Source organism: Nipponia nippon, unplaced genomic scaffold (assembly GCF_047370975.1).
Source record: "Nipponia nippon isolate SJK-2023a ecotype South Korea unplaced genomic scaffold, ASM4737097v1 scaffold_1, whole genome shotgun sequence".
In the NCBI taxonomy this organism is placed as follows: domain Eukaryota; kingdom Metazoa; phylum Chordata; class Aves; order Pelecaniformes; family Threskiornithidae; genus Nipponia; species Nipponia nippon.
In genome coordinates this window covers 53730999-53749634 of record NW_028262290.1, presented here as the reverse complement: position 1 = coordinate 53749634, position 18636 = coordinate 53730999, and the positions used below count along the sequence as shown (strand labels likewise).

The window sequence follows — 18636 nt, the reverse complement described above, 5'->3', positions numbered from 1 at the left end:
AATTTTGGAATGGAAAAAGTTACCTAAAGGGAATACATTGTGCTTTCAAATAAATGCTTTTTAATCAGGGGCGCCTATTCCGGATCTGAAATAGAAAAGTATGACATCAATTTGTTACCCCTTTTCAAGTAAAGATTTTTCTCCCACCTAAGAAGCTAGCCTGCTTTTGGATTAGGCTGAATTTTATAATAGGATGTAGCTTAAAATTGATATTTGAGGAAATAGGATAGATTTAGCCCCTGACTCTTATCTCCCTGTGAACAGGGCCGTCTGGTGTTGGAAAGGAGAATCCCCTCAACTAAAAAATCACTTACTGTTATGACCAGCAAAGATAAGATCACGGGAACACAAATAAAAATATTCTGTTAGAGCAACCACTGATGTGGTTACCCTCACAAACTAAGCAACTCAGATGCCAGGTAAGGAACTCGGTAAAGCAGGGAAATGATCTATTAGCTGAAGCACAGACTGCGTGTTTGCGACAGATGTTATGCTAACGTGGCTAGGTAATTATTATTACAACATTATATTCAAATGGGAGGCCTTTTCAGAAAACTGCTGCAGCTGAAACATGGTTGCACTGCAGGGTGGAAAATTGCTCCATCAGTCTGTGTTGCATCCATGTATCCTGAGTCCTGGAAAGTGTTCCAAAATTGACTCAGAATTTCTGACACAATAACATCAGACATGAAATCTGACCTTTCTTTCTTTTTACCTATGTATAATGTAGTCACCCTATGCATGTAATTCTGTGTTTGTGTCTTCTTCCATGAACTGCTTTCTTTAAAAATCCAGCCTGCATGTTATGCAGGGACAGATTTTTTTTTAGTTCCGTGGTCAAAGGGATTTAAATATATTATTTGTAAATAAGCAAACTCACTGACTATAATCTTTTAGGCAGCTTGTCCCAGGAGGTACAGAGGAATAAACAGATCTTATCTCTCTGTAGTACTGGTACAAAAGATTGTCAAGGAACTTTTTGGAGATACATGGACTATCACAGTAAACTTTGTCCATGCAGTACTTTGCATGCTAGCATGTCTTTTTGTCCGTTGCATTGAATACTCTGTTAACTAGCCTGATTTCTTATGTGACAATTATATAAAATCCATGTGAGAGCCCAAAACGGCTCTAACATCAAGCGGGGCAAAGCCAGCTTTTAAAAAAACTCCTGTCAAGAGATGGGCAGATGAAAAAGTAATTGGTAGACAGAAGTACAGTAAAATAAAGAAGTAACATGGATAGTGATAAAACACTTAATTGACAACCGTGAAACCTAAACTCTATTTCTGGTTATGCTCCTTCTCTTTTCTTTTCCCTTTTTTATACTGCAAGTTGCGTGGGGTGAGAATATTATCCTGGTTTAGTACCTGCTGTGGCTCAATATCATCTGGGGCCTCTGGGCAACTGTGACTCAAGTGAAGAGTAACACCTCACCAGGCCAACTTCAGTGAGCAGCGGCGTGAATCACAAAAGCAATGGGCAATGAAGCTGCTGACCCAAAATACATACCTGGCCTGCTGGACACGTTTTGATTTTGCCATTCTACACGTTCATTTAAAAAAAAAAAAAAAATATTTTCCAGCCTCCTCTGGGTAGACTGGTAACTTTCAGAAGAAGGATGCAGCGACCGATGCATAAAGCAGCAAACACCCTGGATGCGGGGTTTCTTTTGAAACATCCCCGCCACGAGGTGTTCGCTCGGAGGCAGAGCTCGGGCGGCGGCTATGAACAGCTGCAGAGCGCACGGTGCTGCCGACCGCCTCAGCCCTGCGCTTGAGGAAACGGGCGGGAACCGAAGTCACGGCGGTAGGCAGCCGGGATGCCTCACCCCAGCCGTCACCGCTCTGCGCTTGCGACATCAGGCCGAGGCCGGGGCCGGGGCCGGGGCCGGGGCCGGGGCGCAGCCCCCCGACGCCCCCGAGAGGCTCAGCGACCCCGCTCCCCCCCAACCCCGGCTACGTGCGCGCCCGCCGCCGCTCCCGCTCAACCGCCACCCGCCCCGCCCTCGCGCACGCGCGCGGGCTACGCGCTCCTCCTTCACCCTCCCCCTTGCCTCGCCCCAAGGTCACGTGGCGCCCGGGGCGAGGGGGGACCGCGCCGCTGAGGTGGCGCGCGTCCTCGCTCGCCCGCCCGCCCCGCGCCGCGGCGGCGCGCCCCCGCGACCCAGCGTCAGCGCGCGCGGACGTGCACGCGCTGCGCCAACCGCCGCCGCTTGGCGCAGTTCGCCTCCAGCCGAGCGCGGCGTTCCCCGCTCTGCGCTCCCTCCCCCCGCGTCTGTCCCCGGGCTCTTCCCCTCCATTCATCCGTCCGTCCGTCCCTCCTCGGCTGGCGCCGGCGCCGCCGGGCCTCGCTCGAGGTAAGCGAGAAGGGGCCGCTGCCGCCAAGCCGGCTCGGGGAGGGGGTGTCTGCCTGTGTCTGAGAGAGAAGGGGAGGGGGGCGCCGAGGGAGCCCGGCCCGCTGCGGGGGAAGGTGGGCAGCGGAGGGCCTGCCCCGGCTGCCGGCCGGGCTTCGCTCCCCTCCCCGAAGAGGGCTCCGAGCAGCGACCGTTGAGCCCCTCCCTTCACCGTCGTTGGGAAGCGGGGCCGGCTGGCCTGGCCGCCCGCCCGCCGGCGGTGCCTGGGCTCCCAGCCGCTGCCCTGCGTTCCCCGCAGCTGTGCGGGGAAGGGGAGACGTCCCCTCCCATCCCCTGGCTGCTGGGTGTGCTGGGTGGGCCGGGGGTGGGGGGCTGCCGCTCTGCCTGCCCTGCCGGCCGGCGCTGCCTGACCCTGCAGCTGCCTTCCAGCCCTGCGGTGACAGGAGGGCGGCGTACCGTCGGTTGTACCGGCTCTGCTTGCCGGTGCGACGCTTAAATGTTAAAAGTCGCGATACGTGCCTTGCCGCCCGAGCCCCTTCCGTTTCATGGATATGCGTTTCTTAAACTCAGGCTGTTAACTTGCGCACCTGCGGGGCACTCCTCCTTTGTGTTTTCTGTTTATCCCTGCTGGTGTAGGGAGTATGAAGTGTTAATCACTGGAAGTACACGGTCTGCGTTTTTTGTGTATGTACTTGAGTTTTTGCCAGGTTCACGTCTAAATTAATTTGTGTGAATTACATTTTGCTTCTCGTTAAGTGGTTACTGAATCCATATAGGAGACATCAATGATTTTTAACAGAGCAAGACAATATGCTGTTTAAAGGTGTGCATTTCCATCCAACAAAATGATGTCATAAATATACCTTTGTTTTGGCTGCACTTTGTATGTGCACACATTTTTTTTTTCCAAACAAAACTCCATTGTTGTTACAAGAAAGAATTTGTTACCCATATTCCATAATGGCATAATGGTATTATTTAGGATACCGTCAGAGGAGAAGATGATAGACAATCCTACAGAACTCAGTTGTTTGGGGTTTTTTTTTTTTGTTTGGTTTTGGTTTTTTATACTTTATAATAGCATTTCGCAGGACAATTTTGAATACTGAGCTCTTAATGTTTGCAAAATATATTGAAAGAGGAAAAAGTGTAGTGTTATGCACATTTTCAGAATGTATGGATATTCATTAGTCAGAGTGAAAAATCATAAGTCACAATATGCCTTCACTTTGTGTTACTAAAAGTGTGGGCACGTCAATCATTCCGTAGATACCAAACCATTGTGTGTAGGCATACTAGGCAACTAGCTCCAACCAGGGCCATCAGTTGTGCCTTCTCTCCTAGCCCCTGCTATAGTCTCTTTGCATCCCAGAACATACAGGAATGTAAACAATTTCGCCATCTCCTACAAAGATCAAGGAAGATCTCTTTACTTGAGTGAAGTAAGGGAATGATCTGTGAGGTGCTCTGTAAAAACATATGACTATTATATAGCAGAATATTACACTGATAACCTGAAGTTAAAAAGTTTATAAATGAACTTGGGATGTCAGGAACTTTGAATGAAATGCTGCATTATCTGCTATTATTCTTAATTACAGTAGGAATAACTAGATAGTGCTGAAAGGCTCTTGTAAGCAATTACAGTATTAATTTTTAAGCTCATAACATAACTCTTCAGTTAAGCACATCAAAATGTTTGGGTTTTTTAATGGCCTGTAAAAGAGGTGGTGTTTGAACTTGTCTTATTCTTAGTACTTAACATTTTGGTTTGTTACAAAATTTAGTTCTTTGTTATTATTTACTTGGAAGACATACATGTAAAACGTTCCAGTTTAGCAGTGCAGAGAACTTTTTGTCCTTTCTCCCTCTTTCCAGCATTTCTTTCCACTAGTGTAAAGTCATGGTCAATTATGGCGAAATATAAACTGCACTTACTGCACTTGACACTGCCTTATGTATTTTGAGGCCCAGAATAGCCCTTCTTTGCATTGCATGCTTTATGACTTGGTCTCTGCCTCAGAGAACTTGGAATCTAGATCAGATAAAGCTGAAAGGATTTTGTTCAAAGCTACATTGGGAAGCTCTGTCAAAGCCAGAGGTTAAATTAGTTTCATTTGTTTCATTCTTCCTGGAAGATGCTTACATGTTAATACTCCAGATCACAATTTTCTTCTTTTCCAGTTTTTTACATCTTAAGTGCAAGATCACAGCATACAGGAAAAAGAAGTTTTTTAAGAAGCATATACGAAGAAGTTTTTCTTTCTTAAAAAAGAAGCATATAGGAAAAAGGCAGCTGTTCACGTTCTGTGTGTGATCTTAGAATATCTGTGCTAAATTAGAATGCTACCTTTTTTTTTTTTTTCTAAAATAGCTTTGGCTTATATATAAAGTAACTTTTAATCATTTTTTATATCATAAATTGTAAATAAGTTGTATGTAACTGTCTGAAAAGGGATGAAAGGACACCTTCTGGTGTGAGATTCAGTGTTGCATGTTACCTGTATCCACAGTGAAAAAGCTTTCAGGCTTACACAAAACAGTGGGTGATATGTTTGTGGTCAAATTCAGGTCTAAAGTGTATGCATTAGATGTCTTCATCCCATACTGGGCAAATTCTGAGAACATAACATAGTAGCGTACTGTATCCCAATGATTTTTGTGTCTGGCAGTGCCGATCAGGAGTACTTTCTTTATGAACCTTTCATATCATTGAAGTTGCATTTTAAGGTTCTACAGTAACACAAAGATGTCATCGTTGTAAATATCTCACTGTTATATAGGTAAGCAGAGATTTTTTAAAAATGTAAATAAAATTATCCACTTCAAGCATAGTAAAAATGTTGCTGCTTTTGCAAAGAATGTTTCGCTGTTAGACTCTAGTGTGTAGTAGCATTAGTGCTTACATTTCAGTTTGTGCAGGCAGGCTGATTTGATATGAAACTGTCATGCCAAGCCAAACCAGGTGGTCTTTGAGGATGGAGCTTAAGCACACTTTTTGGGATTTTTTTTTTTTTTTTAATTTTGATAGAAATTTGATTTTTTTTCTTGTGTTTATATTATATTTCAAGGGAATTTCCAAGTAAAGCATGCTAGCTTCCCCTTCCTAGTTAAGTGTTTTATTGTTATCAGTTTCTTTCAGTTTTGCACTAATGTAGTTTGACAACATGCTTTAACCACGAGAAGTTGTCCTGAGCCACTCTTTTCTCAAAACTAAGGGACACTTCCTCATTGCTGCTATCTGTACTGAGTGAATGGATAAGAATTTTAACTGAGGAACTGGCCCATTTCTTTATCCGAAGTGCTTAAGTTCAATACCAAAAATGTAAATATGCGAAGTAATAATAGGAAAGTCTCCAGTGTACCAGGTGACATTTTTGTGTTGGTTCATGTGGCTGAAGTCAGCACAAGCTAAGCCAGTCTTAGGCCATGTCTTTAGGTTTACTTGTCTATTTTTAGACTGCATAACTGCCTCCTCAGGAAATGTACTTCTTCTGGATTGATGGTTATGAAAGGCCTTTTAAAGGAAATGTGTAAAGGATTCTTTGCAAAATTCTTTCAAAGAAGTGCTACCAATAATGAATTGTAGCTGAGATTCCATTAGAAATGGAAGTAATTGTCTCTCAATTGGCTAACAATAGAATATAGTTTGTGATGTGAACTGAAATACAATGATTTAAAAAAAAAATACTTAGTGATGACTTAAAGCTGTTCATTCCTCAAATGAAAAGTGTAACACAAACAAGAAATCTGTGAGGCTGCTTTACAGGTTTGTCATGTCCCACATAGGCGGTGCAGACATGCTGTTGTGTGTCAGGGGTGAACGGATATATTCTTCAGACAGGTGTGATCTCTGTTCATTAAATATCAATAATGCAAGCAGATTGTGTTTGGTGAATGAGTAAGCATATGCTACTTTGCTCAGCTATATCTAATTTTCCCCTTCCCAACATCTCATGCTATGAATAGCTTTGTGTGGGAATTCGCTACGGCTAGCGTTTTTACCTGATTTTCTAATAAAATAGCCAAATCTTATATGCAAATTAAATTTATGGATGTTGTTCTGTTTCGGTATATGTTCATCAGGTCAATATGGAGAGTCTATCAAGTAAAAAAAAGGTATCTTGTTTATATACTCTATATTTAGAACTTTCTGGGTATTCCATATAGGTATTTCTCAGAATAAGTATATTTATGTTCTTTCTTGTCAACCTGAAGATATGTCCTAGTGTCAGATCTTATATTCATGTATCCATTCTAAAGGTAACCAAATTATTCACCACTAATAGATCAAGGTGCATTTCATGCTTAAATACATGACTATGTTCTTTTGCTTTGACTTTTAAATCCTGGAAGGTTGTAAGAAAATATAAATACACCTGAGGCAGATCAGTGCCTGGAAAGAAACCTTTTTAAATGGAGAAAATAGGAAGATTAGGGATTGCTTATTAGGGAGATGCTTAGTGATTTCTAGAAATATACAGGAAAAGCTTCATCTGCTTTCTCTCATCTCATGTAAAAATGAGATAAATGGAATTTCCATTCAGAAACTTTGGTTTCTGTGGTATGTGTCTAGAAATAAGTTCAACCAAGGATGATGTGGCTGTAGAAGAGTCTGTGCGGCTGGAAATAGATATGTCAAGTGCTCCAGGCACTTGTGTGGTGTATGCCCATGCAGATTCCAAAGGGGTGCACTCTTGGATTAGCCAGTTAATTCTTTTCAGTATCTTGAGAGAAGTTAAGGTCTTCACGTACATAAGAACTTTTTGTGTGCATGTAACCTAAGTTTTTGATTGAACTGATGATTTTAACAGTAAAACTCACTTTGTGGACTCTCAAAGTATTCTTTGTTCTCACTGAAGTTTCTTTGTAAACAGAAAAAAAGGTAATTTAAAAAAAAAAAAAGAAGAATGCTTAAATTAATACAAGGAAAGATGCGATAATACGGGAATCGGATGATTCATAGTAGATCATACAGATATAACTGTTGACACATTATGAAAGGGCCAAGTCCAAATAAACTGCGGATTTCCTTTCTTGCTATCTTTTTTTTTTTTTCCCTTGGAGATAAAAAAATACTTAAGCTGCACTGAAAAATATTCTAATTTGAATGGCTCTTGACTCCACCTGACAGGAGATCTTGAAGGCAATGAATTTACCATCTTGCATCCTAGATGGAAAACTAGACATTTGATTTTATTCAGTATTAACCACCAGTTTAGTGGGCAATGCATTGCTTTTGTATCACTGGTGTTTCTATAACATCTATTAACTGCTTGGATTCTTGTACCATGCTATTATTACTTGTGATGTTTTTTTTCATTATTTTTATTTTTTGGATGGCTGGGAATTGCGGGTAAAAGCAGGTAACACTGCCTTTTAGTCTTTTTCAGCATTTTTGAGCAGAACTTGATTTTTAGTTGTACATAGCTTTGCTAAAATGGAAAATTTCTTTCCAAGTTATAGGTCAGCCACCTCCAGCCTTTATATGGAATATTTTAGCAAGTATATTAATTTTTTTATAAGAAGTGAAACTTCATGGTATGTTTCCACTTTACTAGAGGAAAAACTCTAGCTGTTTTCTCTTAGAAAAATTCCCATGTCTCTTTCAGAAGGGATCTGATGCAGGTGGTCTTCATTCACTGTGTCTTCTGTTATTCATGTCTAAATTTATTTTATTTCGGTAAAGTTATTAGCCTTTGAATTAGGTTTAAAAGTCCACATTGAGAATGGATAGACTTTTGCAGCTAAACCTAACAGAGATGCTGTATTGAATGTATTTTACCACAAGCTGGACCAAGCAGAGCTTTATTTGCAGTTTCAGTAAGCAGACGCTTCAGGCCAGGGCTAGGGTCAAGAACTTGGGCACAGGAAAGTATTTTCAGTCCCAGTCTGATTTTTGTAATCTCTATAGGAGAACTGGGAACTCTTCCACTTCGTTTGCACACAATAGACAAAGTGTAAAAAGTGCATGAAAATAAAGTGTGGTGGAATTTAGGAATCTGAGTTGAGGCTTGGGGAGAAAGGACCTTTTCCAATGTCAGGATGGGGTATGAGACTGAGAACTGTGGTGCTTAAGTCTTAGTTGATAGTAAGTAAGACGATTTGGGGCAGGATGGGGTGAAGGAGACATATGGGACATGAACAAAGGTTGTCCCATACTTGCTGTATCTATTAGGATTTGTTAATTAGAGAAGGATTTGTCTAATTCGTCTTAGCATATTCATCGTGATCTTTGAGTGAATCGTGGTTGTGTACTGATAGCTCATGCCTATAGGATTTCTGCTTCCTTCCTTGCAGAACTTAGCATGACATGTACTGATGAAAGCTGGGGGAAATGTCCTGTAGCTGTGTTCTGGCCATGCTTGTTCTACAGTTCCTATATGGTACAGTCAAATCACTTCAATGTAATTTTCACAGGCAATCAGACTTTTTTTTTTTTTTTGGTAATGACCATTTGGGATATGTAAATCTGATTATCAGCTACAAATGTAGCCTATGGAAGCAATGTTTTGAGTATGCAAAGAGGTAAAAAATGGAGGGAAGGCTCTGCAAAGTCAAGTTTTAACTGTGCTAAACCCCCCTGTACTTTTAATTCCTAATCTCCTGGCCTGAGTTTTCCATTGCATAGGTGGAAAAAAAAATACCGCATCTCTGGGATGCTGTAAAACTAAATGAATGCAGTCAAATATATTATGAAGGTTGCTATAGAAAAGTACCATTTAAAAATTGAATCATACTTCCCATCAGGGATTTTGACTCATGAGCAATGGGGTAAGATGTGTAGACCCACAAAGAGCAGAGAAGAAAAAGAACATGGGATGATGACTGATCTTTGTCAGCAGTATTAACTTGCATGAGGCTAGTGAAAAAACTCCTATGTGCTTTCTGAGGCTAAACCACAGTAAAATCTACCCACACCAAAGAGCTGGATTAAGGTTGCATGAAAAACATTGCTTCTAATACTTCCAAATTTGAGGTATTTGCTTTTCAAAACTAAAGCTAATTTTCCTGTGTAAATTGTAAGTAAATAACATAGTACTTAAACTTACTCAGAAGGAATTCTATTTTATTTACCTTATTAATATTGAGAAATAAAAGACAAGGAGGCTTACTAAATGTGCAAAGCTTATTACCCATCTAAATCTTACTTTGCTGCAGTGACTGCAATTTTATCTGTATTCTAGAAAGGCTGTCTTATAAAACACTTTTAGAAGCTTTGAAGAACATAATGTCAGTCTGAAATACCGAACAATACTGAAATAGAATAGATATAAAACTATATGCAAAAAACCCCTATAAAGTTAAGTCAAAAGTGAGAAGAAGCAGTCTTACAAAGTTGGCTTCCATTCTGCTCATAACTGTGGGCTTTTACCATATTTTAATGGAACACACATAATAAAGGAATGATGAACAAGTAGAGGAAAATTGAGTGTGTCTAGTAATTCTTAATATCCTATGAAAATACTTGGCATGTCTGCTAACAAAACCAGTAGTTTCTCCTGTGAAGAGCAACATTAAATACAAACTTGTTCAGTGTATAGAAAAGGGCCTAGAGGTGGTAGCGGCTTATTGCAACCTTACTGCAGATGTAGCAATCCCAACACTCAAATTTAGGAGCTTGTCATCAAGACTGATTTAGTTTTGGCCTTGAGTGTAGTTCATTAATTATTTTGGAAATCCATGGAAAAGAGTGAATATTAATGGTCCTCGGAGAATGTCTCTCCCATTCAGGGGTAGAATTGTTTCCTTATACTACTACACTTCCTCCTTATTTCACCTAGCCATGGTACTATTTAGAGAAGTAATGACATTTCAAAATTCCTCAGATCAAAAATTAATTCTTATTCTCAGTCATGGAGCTAAGTATACAATAAGCTTGTATGTGTTGTCCGCACACCCAAATTATACTGCTTTAACAATTCAGTTTAAAGAAAGTAGGAAAATTTCCACGGGAAAAAATGTTTATTTTGGCGTGCATAGTTTTTGTATAGTTTAGTATAAACTTGACACCAGGTCAATTGTCTCTTTGCTATTATAATGCAATTTCAAAAACGGGGGGAAACAGCCCACAAATACCAGATCCTGAAATGTCATCAAATTTGTCCTATAAAACGTGACTAGCTAGCCCAGTGAAACCATCAGCGGAGGGAGCAGGCACGTGGAGTGGCAGCAGGCATTCTTGAATTAGGTATGCAGCAGGCTGAACTAGGACTTTGAATGCTGCTACAGGTGGTAGAGTTGCAACAGTGGGCAAAAAGTTTCCAAGTGAGCTAATGTAGACTTTGCTTAAGAATCATTAACTAAATCCCTGTTTCTTTTTGTGGGAGCTTCAGCTAAAGTCACGTGACCTGATGTAAAACAAGATCATTACCTATCAGTGCAAACATATGGCAAAGTCTGCCCGTGTTATTACTTATCTCAAAGAGCGCAAGGGGGCTGTGACATTTCAAGCAAAGCCTATTGGTGAGGGAGTTTCTATGTAAGCTTTCTTAAAGAAGCACTTCCTTTTTAATCATAATACTGTGTGGGAAGGTATACCAAACATTTTTCTCTGAGACCAGAAGATTTACCTAGTTCTGCTTCTATGGAGAGAGAAGAAATGCTGATACAACATTCTGTTATGGCTGTAAGCTTTGCATTTACCTGTACTGTGGGCGGTTAGTTTCCTGTTTTCTGAGATGCATTTCTCAGAAAAAGATGGGCTTGAAGATGACTTCAATAGAAGTGTTGTTGCTGCCCATGAAAGGGTTCCTTCTGGGATCTTGGTGAGTTTGACAGATTTATTGCTAAGTATGAGTATATAATTTCTTATAGTGTAGTTAAAATATATAAAAATTGACTGCCTATATTTAATAGTATGTGGAAGACTTCGATTAGGCATTCAACAGATGTACTTTGTTTCCCATTTTTGTTCCGTAAGTGCTCTGTGCAGTACAAAGTACTGAACCCCAATTAAAGCCTTTACTTAGGAGCAAAGATGGGTTTTTTGCTTGTTTTTGCCAAGCAGACCTGATGCTACAGTGGTCCTGTTTCACGTGGTCATTTTTTTCTCCCCAATCTTTTCAGGGTACAAAATAGAAACTAGTAAAATGCTAAATGTTAAAGATTTTCTCTGGTTAAGGAAAGCGCCTGGCTCCTGCCTCATAAATATATATACATCCAAATATAGGCAAGTTGAGATAATTTGGGGGAAACCATTGCTATGCATGTTTTTATTTTGTTTTTCTACCTAATATCTTGAAACAAATGCAACCTCTGTACTGTTTACATCATGTGGCATTAGAGTGTCTTTTAATCCTCTAAATGTATCTCAAAAGAAATGGGATGTATAAAGATCTACTGTCTTGTAAGCCAAGATCTACATTTAAGTAACTTTTTTTTTTTTTTTTTCAGTGGTAGTTGAAATTCATGCCCTCTAAAGCTGTATCTCTCCAGAGCAATCTGGTAGCTTGCCTTTGAGTAACATGCACTCTTCTTTTTCTGTTGTTGAAGTGGGCGTTTGTAGTATTCATGTTCATATGGGTGCACCTGTATAAAAGGTGTTGGCTTTAAGAACACAAAAAACACAGTTTACCTTTACTAAAGCAGTACTCCAAGTGCACAGAAAACACGAAGTTGTGGACAGACTTTTGATTGTATCTTGCACTTGTATATGGATATTACTGAATAACATAAAAAAAATTGTTCAAGAAAACATGTTGGTTTTGTAGCAGCCAAAATAACATCTTTGTTAATGGAACATAGGTATAATTCCTATCCGCAAAACCTCCTGCTCAAGTTATGCTAATGTAAGTATTTTCCTGGTGATGAGTTTTGAAAATTTGGCTATGTGTCATGTAGAGCATGTTAGATACTTAATGTAAGCTGTTGTACTGTTTGATCGTTATTTCTGAGAGCTATTCTATTCCTCATGGCTGTAACATTAGCAAGTCAACCAACATATGCAGGGTTAATTTTAGTTTAATTGCTTTGAGTATTTTATAGATGGAGGCACAGAATTTTATTTTTAGTTCTTGAACTTCCAAAGTACATCTTTTCTTATTTTGTGTTTACTTTTATGTACTCTCTCAAGAAAAGAAAAGAAAAAAGGCAGTTTCATTTTCTGCCTCTTGCAGTGTAATGGCTTCTTGCCAGAAAAAAAATCTTTTTTTATGATATAGGACAGAAGGATCTTTTCCCCCATTTCCATTACAGTTGCACTTAGCTTAGTAGTATTAATATATTCAGCTATAAGAATTTTTGTAAACTAGATAGTATTGCATAAACATTCAAAAATCCTTCTTTCTGGAACCTCAAAAGTCAGAAAAAGTGTTTTTCTGTTGTGAGACCTTAGGTATTGACAGCCTTTTAATTTGCTATCCTAGAAGAACAAGTAGTAGTGAGCTACATTAACTTTAGCTTTTATGCAGAGTTCTGGAATTTGGCTGCATCAGGTAATGTATATACTCTGGATATCAAAATAAATAAAACTTAAAAGCTAAAGAGTGTTGTGAAATATTGCTGCATTGCCCTTTCTTAGCTTGTCTTGTCCATCAGACTTCTGTCTTGTGGGGGCTTCTTAGTGATTTCCTGCGATTAGACAAGGTCAGTTAGCATGTGTGTGAGGAAAATCTAGATTATTTATCAACTGAACTCAGTTCTTAGCAATTGCTGTGAAATTCTGATCTTTTAAACAGTTGCTACTTAAACGATAGAGAATTCCTTGCTAATGTCCATTTCTCAAGTCCTGTTCACTGAAATGAAATATGTGGAATGGAGACTCTATTAAGGACTTCTATTCCTGATTGTGCCGAACATTTCTTTTAACAAATTCAGTTTCCTTGGTGACATGAAATCAACTTTTCTTTGTAAGCCAATGCCATAGACTCCTCTTGGAAGCGGCCAAGGTATAGCCATGAATGATAATGACTATGTGTTAGAGAATTTTTCTTAAGATTGAGAATAATGATGACTCTTATTGTAGGGGAAGACTAATTGCTTAAACAGTAAAGCAGAGATGTTGCTACCTTTCTGTCTTGGGTTACAGTTCCATGAGATGCAGCAAATATCTCACTCGTCAAAAGGAAGATGTTCAGTTCCCTGCCTGTTTTTTTTTTTTTCCTAGCTTTTTGGTGTTATATTCTTCTTCATGAGCTAATACAACTTGCTAACCCACTGAAACAAACAACGACGACAAAAAAATGGGTAGACTTCTGCCAGCTGTGTCAGTGAGCTAAAATCAGCTCATTAAGAGGGTCAGATGAGGAAAGGTTGAAGTGAGACCTCCCCTTTTTAGAAAGAGTGAGCTATTATTTCATTAGCAAGCAGTCAATTTTATAGTTGTACATGAAACTACTTAGAGATGAAACTGTATTTTATTAATCACTGATAATTGATAGGGAGTCTATTCTGCTAATCTCATTAGTCACTCAGTGACAGTCTGTTTTTTTTGTCTTCATCAACCGTATTGTACAAAAGCTATAGGAGAAAATTCTCTAGCATGTTACCTAGCACAGTAATTCTGTGGATAATTTCAAAACAGTTTTAAATCTGTATTGGAAAACCCCCATCTTCCTTTTTAACTCCTGTGGAGAGGAAGGAATTTTTTTTTTTTTTTTTCAAAAATCTAAATATGATTAGGTAATGTATGTTAGGCTTGAGAAGCCTGAGATGGAGAAGAATACTTCCATAGCTGCTCTAAGTGAAAGTAGTTTTAGATTTCCTGCATGTTTACAGTTATATTGGTACTGTTAGATACTACAAAAGTAGCTTCCTTTTGAATGAATGCAATGTACCCTGTGTTACTGTAAAGGAGGACTTTGAAGGCTCAGAACAAAAATAATTGATTAATTACCTAGACAACGAAAGCAGTATCAGGAGAAAGAACTCTTGTGGTGCAAAATGCTTTTGTTTAGAGGCATTAATAAAAATCCTAAACCCTTGTTCAGAGGCTAATAAAAATAGATTAGCAAATAGACAAATTTGCTGTAGGCTTTTTTGTATAAATATTATCCCAAAACAGAATTATTACAATTTAAGCCCCGTTATATATTCAGTGTTGTGTGTTTTGCTTGTTTGCAGTGGCTCTTTGTTCTCCCAAATAATACCCTTAACTTCAGAGGAATGCAATTGCTTGGATACGTTTGAAACGAGCTTGTAGCAGTCTTTTGAGTGGGAGGTGGGAGATGGCAGATGGCAGAATGAGGAAGGGTTGCACTTAGATTTCCATTAGAACACCTTCACAGGTTTCCCTTCTCTTAAAGCTCAGATGTTCTGAGAAATCTTTGGACTTCATTTCTTATTGGCAGTCATAGTTCACATTGTATTCTTAGTGTGAAAGACTTGCAGTCATCCAAAACTTGTTCATTCACTTAAATGTTTTTAATGGATTAGACAGAATGTTTGATAAGTGATCCTATGTGTTCTTTGTTTATCTTTGACAATAGCATAATCTTACAATCATAGAATCATTAAGGTTGGAAAAGACCCTTAAGATCATTGAGGCCAACCGTTAACCTAGCACTGCCAAGTCCACCACTAAGCCATGTCCTCAAGCACCATGTCTACCCTTCTTTTAAATACCTCCAGGGATGGGGACTCAGCCACTTCCCTGAGCAGCCTGTTCCAGTGCCTGACTACCCTTTCAGTGAAGAAGTTTTTCCTAATACCCAACCTAAACCTCCCCTGGCGCAGCTTGAGGCCGTTTCCTCTCGTCCTATCGCTTGTTACTAGGCAGAAGAGACCGACCCCCGCCTTGCTACAGCCTCCTTTCAGGTAGTTGTAGAGAGCAATAAGGTCTCCCCTCAGCCTCCTCTTCTCCAAACTAAACAACCCCAGCTCCCTCAGCTGCCCCTCCTAAGACTTGTGCTCTAGACCCTTCACCAACTTTGTTGCCCTTCTTTGGACACGCTCCAGCACCTCGATGTCCTTCTTGCAGTGAGGGGCTCAAAACTGAACACAGTACTCGAGGAGGGCCTCACCAGTGCCGAGTACAGGGGCACTATCACCTCCCTGGTCCTGCTGGCCACACTATTTCTGATACAAGCCAGGATGCCATTGGCCCTCTTGGCCACCTGGGCACACTGCTGGCTCATGTTCAGCCGGCTGTCAGCCGACACCCCCAGGTCCTTTTCTGCCAGGCAGCTCTCCAGCCACTCCTCCCCAAGCCTGTAGCACTGCATGGGGTTGTTGTGACCCAAGTGCAGGACCTGGCACTTGGACTTGTTGAACCTCATACAGTTGGCCGCGGCCCAATGATCCAGCCTGTCCAGGTCCCTCTGTAGGGCTTTCCTACCCTCCAGCAGATCGACACTTCCACCCAACTTGGTGTCATCTGCAAACTTACTGAGGGTGCACTCAATCCCCTCATCAAGATCATCAGTGAAGATGTTGAACAGGACCAGCCCCAACACTGAGCCCTGGGGAACACCACTTGTGATCGGCCGCCAACGGGATTTGACTCCATTCACCAATTATTGTGTGCATACACCATTATTGTATGCATCTTCCTTTCCTTGTATTCTGTGCTGAAGCCCCCACTCTCATCTGGTAAGATTCCTTCACCTAGACAACATGTTGTTCTTTTTCAATTTTCTGATGTCAGGAGTATGAACAATCACAAAATACTTTAAAAGATTTGTTTTGTTTTGACTGAAACTTTGTGAAACCTGTGGAAAGTAGTTAGTGGGTAAGATAACTCTTTACACTTAAAACAATACATTGTATGAGCGTGTAAACTTGGTTAAGACTTGCTTTTCACATATGAAGATGTAGTATTTGGAATTTAGTGTTTATTCTTTAGGTGTAATTTCTGTGGAAATAATGGTTGTTAGCTTGTAAGTCATCTGCTTCTTGTGGATGATAAAGTCATGTTGCTAGGTTTGCTGTGGTTTTGCAGAGCAAACTTTACTTCAGCAGCTGTTTCAAATATAGGTATCTACAAGCTTCATTAAGCTGTTTAGAGAAGTATACATTGTAACTATAGATGACACTTACTGTAGTTTTATTTAATCAAAAGGTAATGGGAGAGTCTGAGTAACTTTGAGCATCTGGCATCACCTGCCACAGGTGGAAGTCTTGCTCATCTCAGTTTTAACTTCTGAAGGTCGGTGGCAGTGCTTTTCAGGAAGGTTTTTTACAAGCTCATGATTTTTATGTTGCAAGAGATTTTGGTACTTGTTTTATGGCAAATAAATTCTCTGGTGGTGTGCTTTCCTTATATAGGAAGAAAACTAGATTTCTTTCATATTTATTTTCTCCACACTCAATCTCAAACCCCTCTGTCTCCCATTAGATCTTTTGATAATTTCTTTAAGGTGACTCAGCCATTTTTAAAATACAGAGCTGTAAAGGAAGGGTTACATGTAGTACACTCTACATAACTTTTCCTGACTTGTAAGATTTTTTTGCATCCTTATATACAGTGAACTCCATTTTCAAATCAATTGTATTAAATAGGCAGTTTTCAGAGAATGAATTTGTCTTTTTAGCTTATCTGAGTAATTTAGCATCACTTGAATCTAGGCTTTGGGCTTTAAAAATTACATGCTTCAAAATTTAAAAATTCAAGTAATCGTAGATTCAAGTTGACAAACTATTAAGAATAGGTTTTATAACTCTGGAGATTGTTAGTAAGATAAGAATTGGCTCAAAATTCTGTTGACTTTTGAAGGCATTTGTGTAAAGCTTGTTACAATAATCAGACATTGCACATCTATTTAGATTTTTTTAAAAAATTGATTTAAAAAAAAAAACTTTAAACATTTTTAAAATTTATTGACTTTTTTCTTCTTCTTCTTCTCCCTTAGTCTCAGACTATGAACTACGTAGGACAACTTGCAGGACAAGTCCTGGTTACTGTGAAGGAGCTGTACAAAGGCATTAATCAGGCCACCCTTTCAGGATGTATTGATGTCATTGTGGTCCGGCAACAGGATGGTACATACCAGTGTTCTCCTTTTCATGTCCGATTTGGGAAGCTCGGTGTATTACGCTCTAAAGAAAAAGTGGTAAGTTCAGAAAGTGGGCCAAAACAAAGTATTGAATACCAATATATGCCTTTTTCCCCTTCTTCCTTCCTTCCCCAGCCCCCCACATATGCAGCTAGCAGTCTGATTTGGTACAGAGCAGTTTCTCATATATGCTGTACAGAATGATAGTTTCGGAATGCAAAACAGAACTTCCTGTGGTAATGTAAGGACTCTGCAAAAAATACTGTGAAAGAAAAGCTTTCATAGCTCTTGAGCTATGCAAAAGGAATAATACAAACATATAGACTTCACAGTGTTAAAACATTTACGTGGCTATTTATTTACCTATTTAAGTAAAAGAAATGGGAAAGAAATGCTTAATGCCATTTAACTGATCCCTGATGTTGCAAGCAACTATTTTTTGAATGTCTGGAGGACAAATAGAGCATATCTTAAGGGCTGGTGACCTATCATAAGCATTAGTCCTTGTTAGCTCTGTTCAAGGCTGATACACAGTAAAAAATGCAGTTATTAATATCCACAAGCAAATAAAAACTGGAGCTGAAGCTTCATTCCTATTTGGGCATATTTGAAAGAGAACCTGGTGCAGTTCCCTGTCCAGCCAGTCTGAGACTGTTGCATTACCCAAGCAGATTGTCCTGCCATCCCTTTTCCATAGGCTTTGGTAATCATGCCTATGGAGTGAGTTGGATTGGGTTGTAAATTTGACTGAAAAATGGACCTATTGTGGGTGGACTTTACACTACTGTCAGTAGGGAGTACTGTGTATGGCAGTATTGCCTATGGGTGTGCTACCAAAGGATGGACTGATTTAAACAGATCGTAAAACCTCAGGATTATATGCTGCTTTTCTAAGAAGTGAAAGGACACTGCAGGAAACTACGCCTATCTTTATATTTTGGTTGTAAAAGGAGAATAAAGTGCAACTGAAAGAGCAGTTACGTTAGGGCATTTTTTTGTTAACAGTCTGTACTGGGAGTTACATGCATTAAAGTTGTAAGTTTATCATAGTAACACAGGCTAGCAGCAGTTTTTGTGTTTCATTTTGTTTTCCCGCTTACGAGTGTTTTTCTTAATGAGCACGCTGATGACAAAAAGTTGATTTTCTTAACAATTCTGCAACAGATTACAGCTTTTCAGCAAGGTACAAGAGAGGTGGTATAGCTGTATTTTTTTCTAATGTCGAAGCAAGTGAGATACACTTCAAACAGCAGTGATCTGAAACTTGATCTTGCTAAATGTCTTTAATTACACTTCTGAGAAGCTGAACTAAATTTGAGAGGATTTCAGCTTCTGGGTACCTCTAAA

General features: G+C 39.7%; 1 protein-coding gene across 5 annotated transcripts in view; it reads left to right on the top strand.

Annotated features, from left to right (window-relative positions):
- Positions 1 to 2106: 2106 nt before the first annotated feature.
- LPIN2 (lipin 2) overlaps positions 2107 to 18636 on the top strand; it is a 43811-nt gene continuing 27281 nt past the window's right edge. The window contains exons 1-2 of one of the 5 annotated variants that reach the window (XM_087755590.1): positions 2107 to 2359; positions 17146 to 17346. In XM_087755590.1, the coding sequence (XP_087611716.1) occupies positions 17155 to 17346 (192 nt within the window). In that variant the 5' untranslated portion in view covers positions 2107 to 2359; positions 17146 to 17154. Of the gene's footprint in view, positions 2360 to 10815; positions 11125 to 12129; positions 12148 to 13482; positions 15887 to 16355; positions 16443 to 17145; positions 17347 to 18636 lie in introns of those variants that run through there. The other 4 variants (XM_009468551.2, XM_087755612.1, XM_087755597.1 and 1 more) reach the window with 4 other exon arrangements.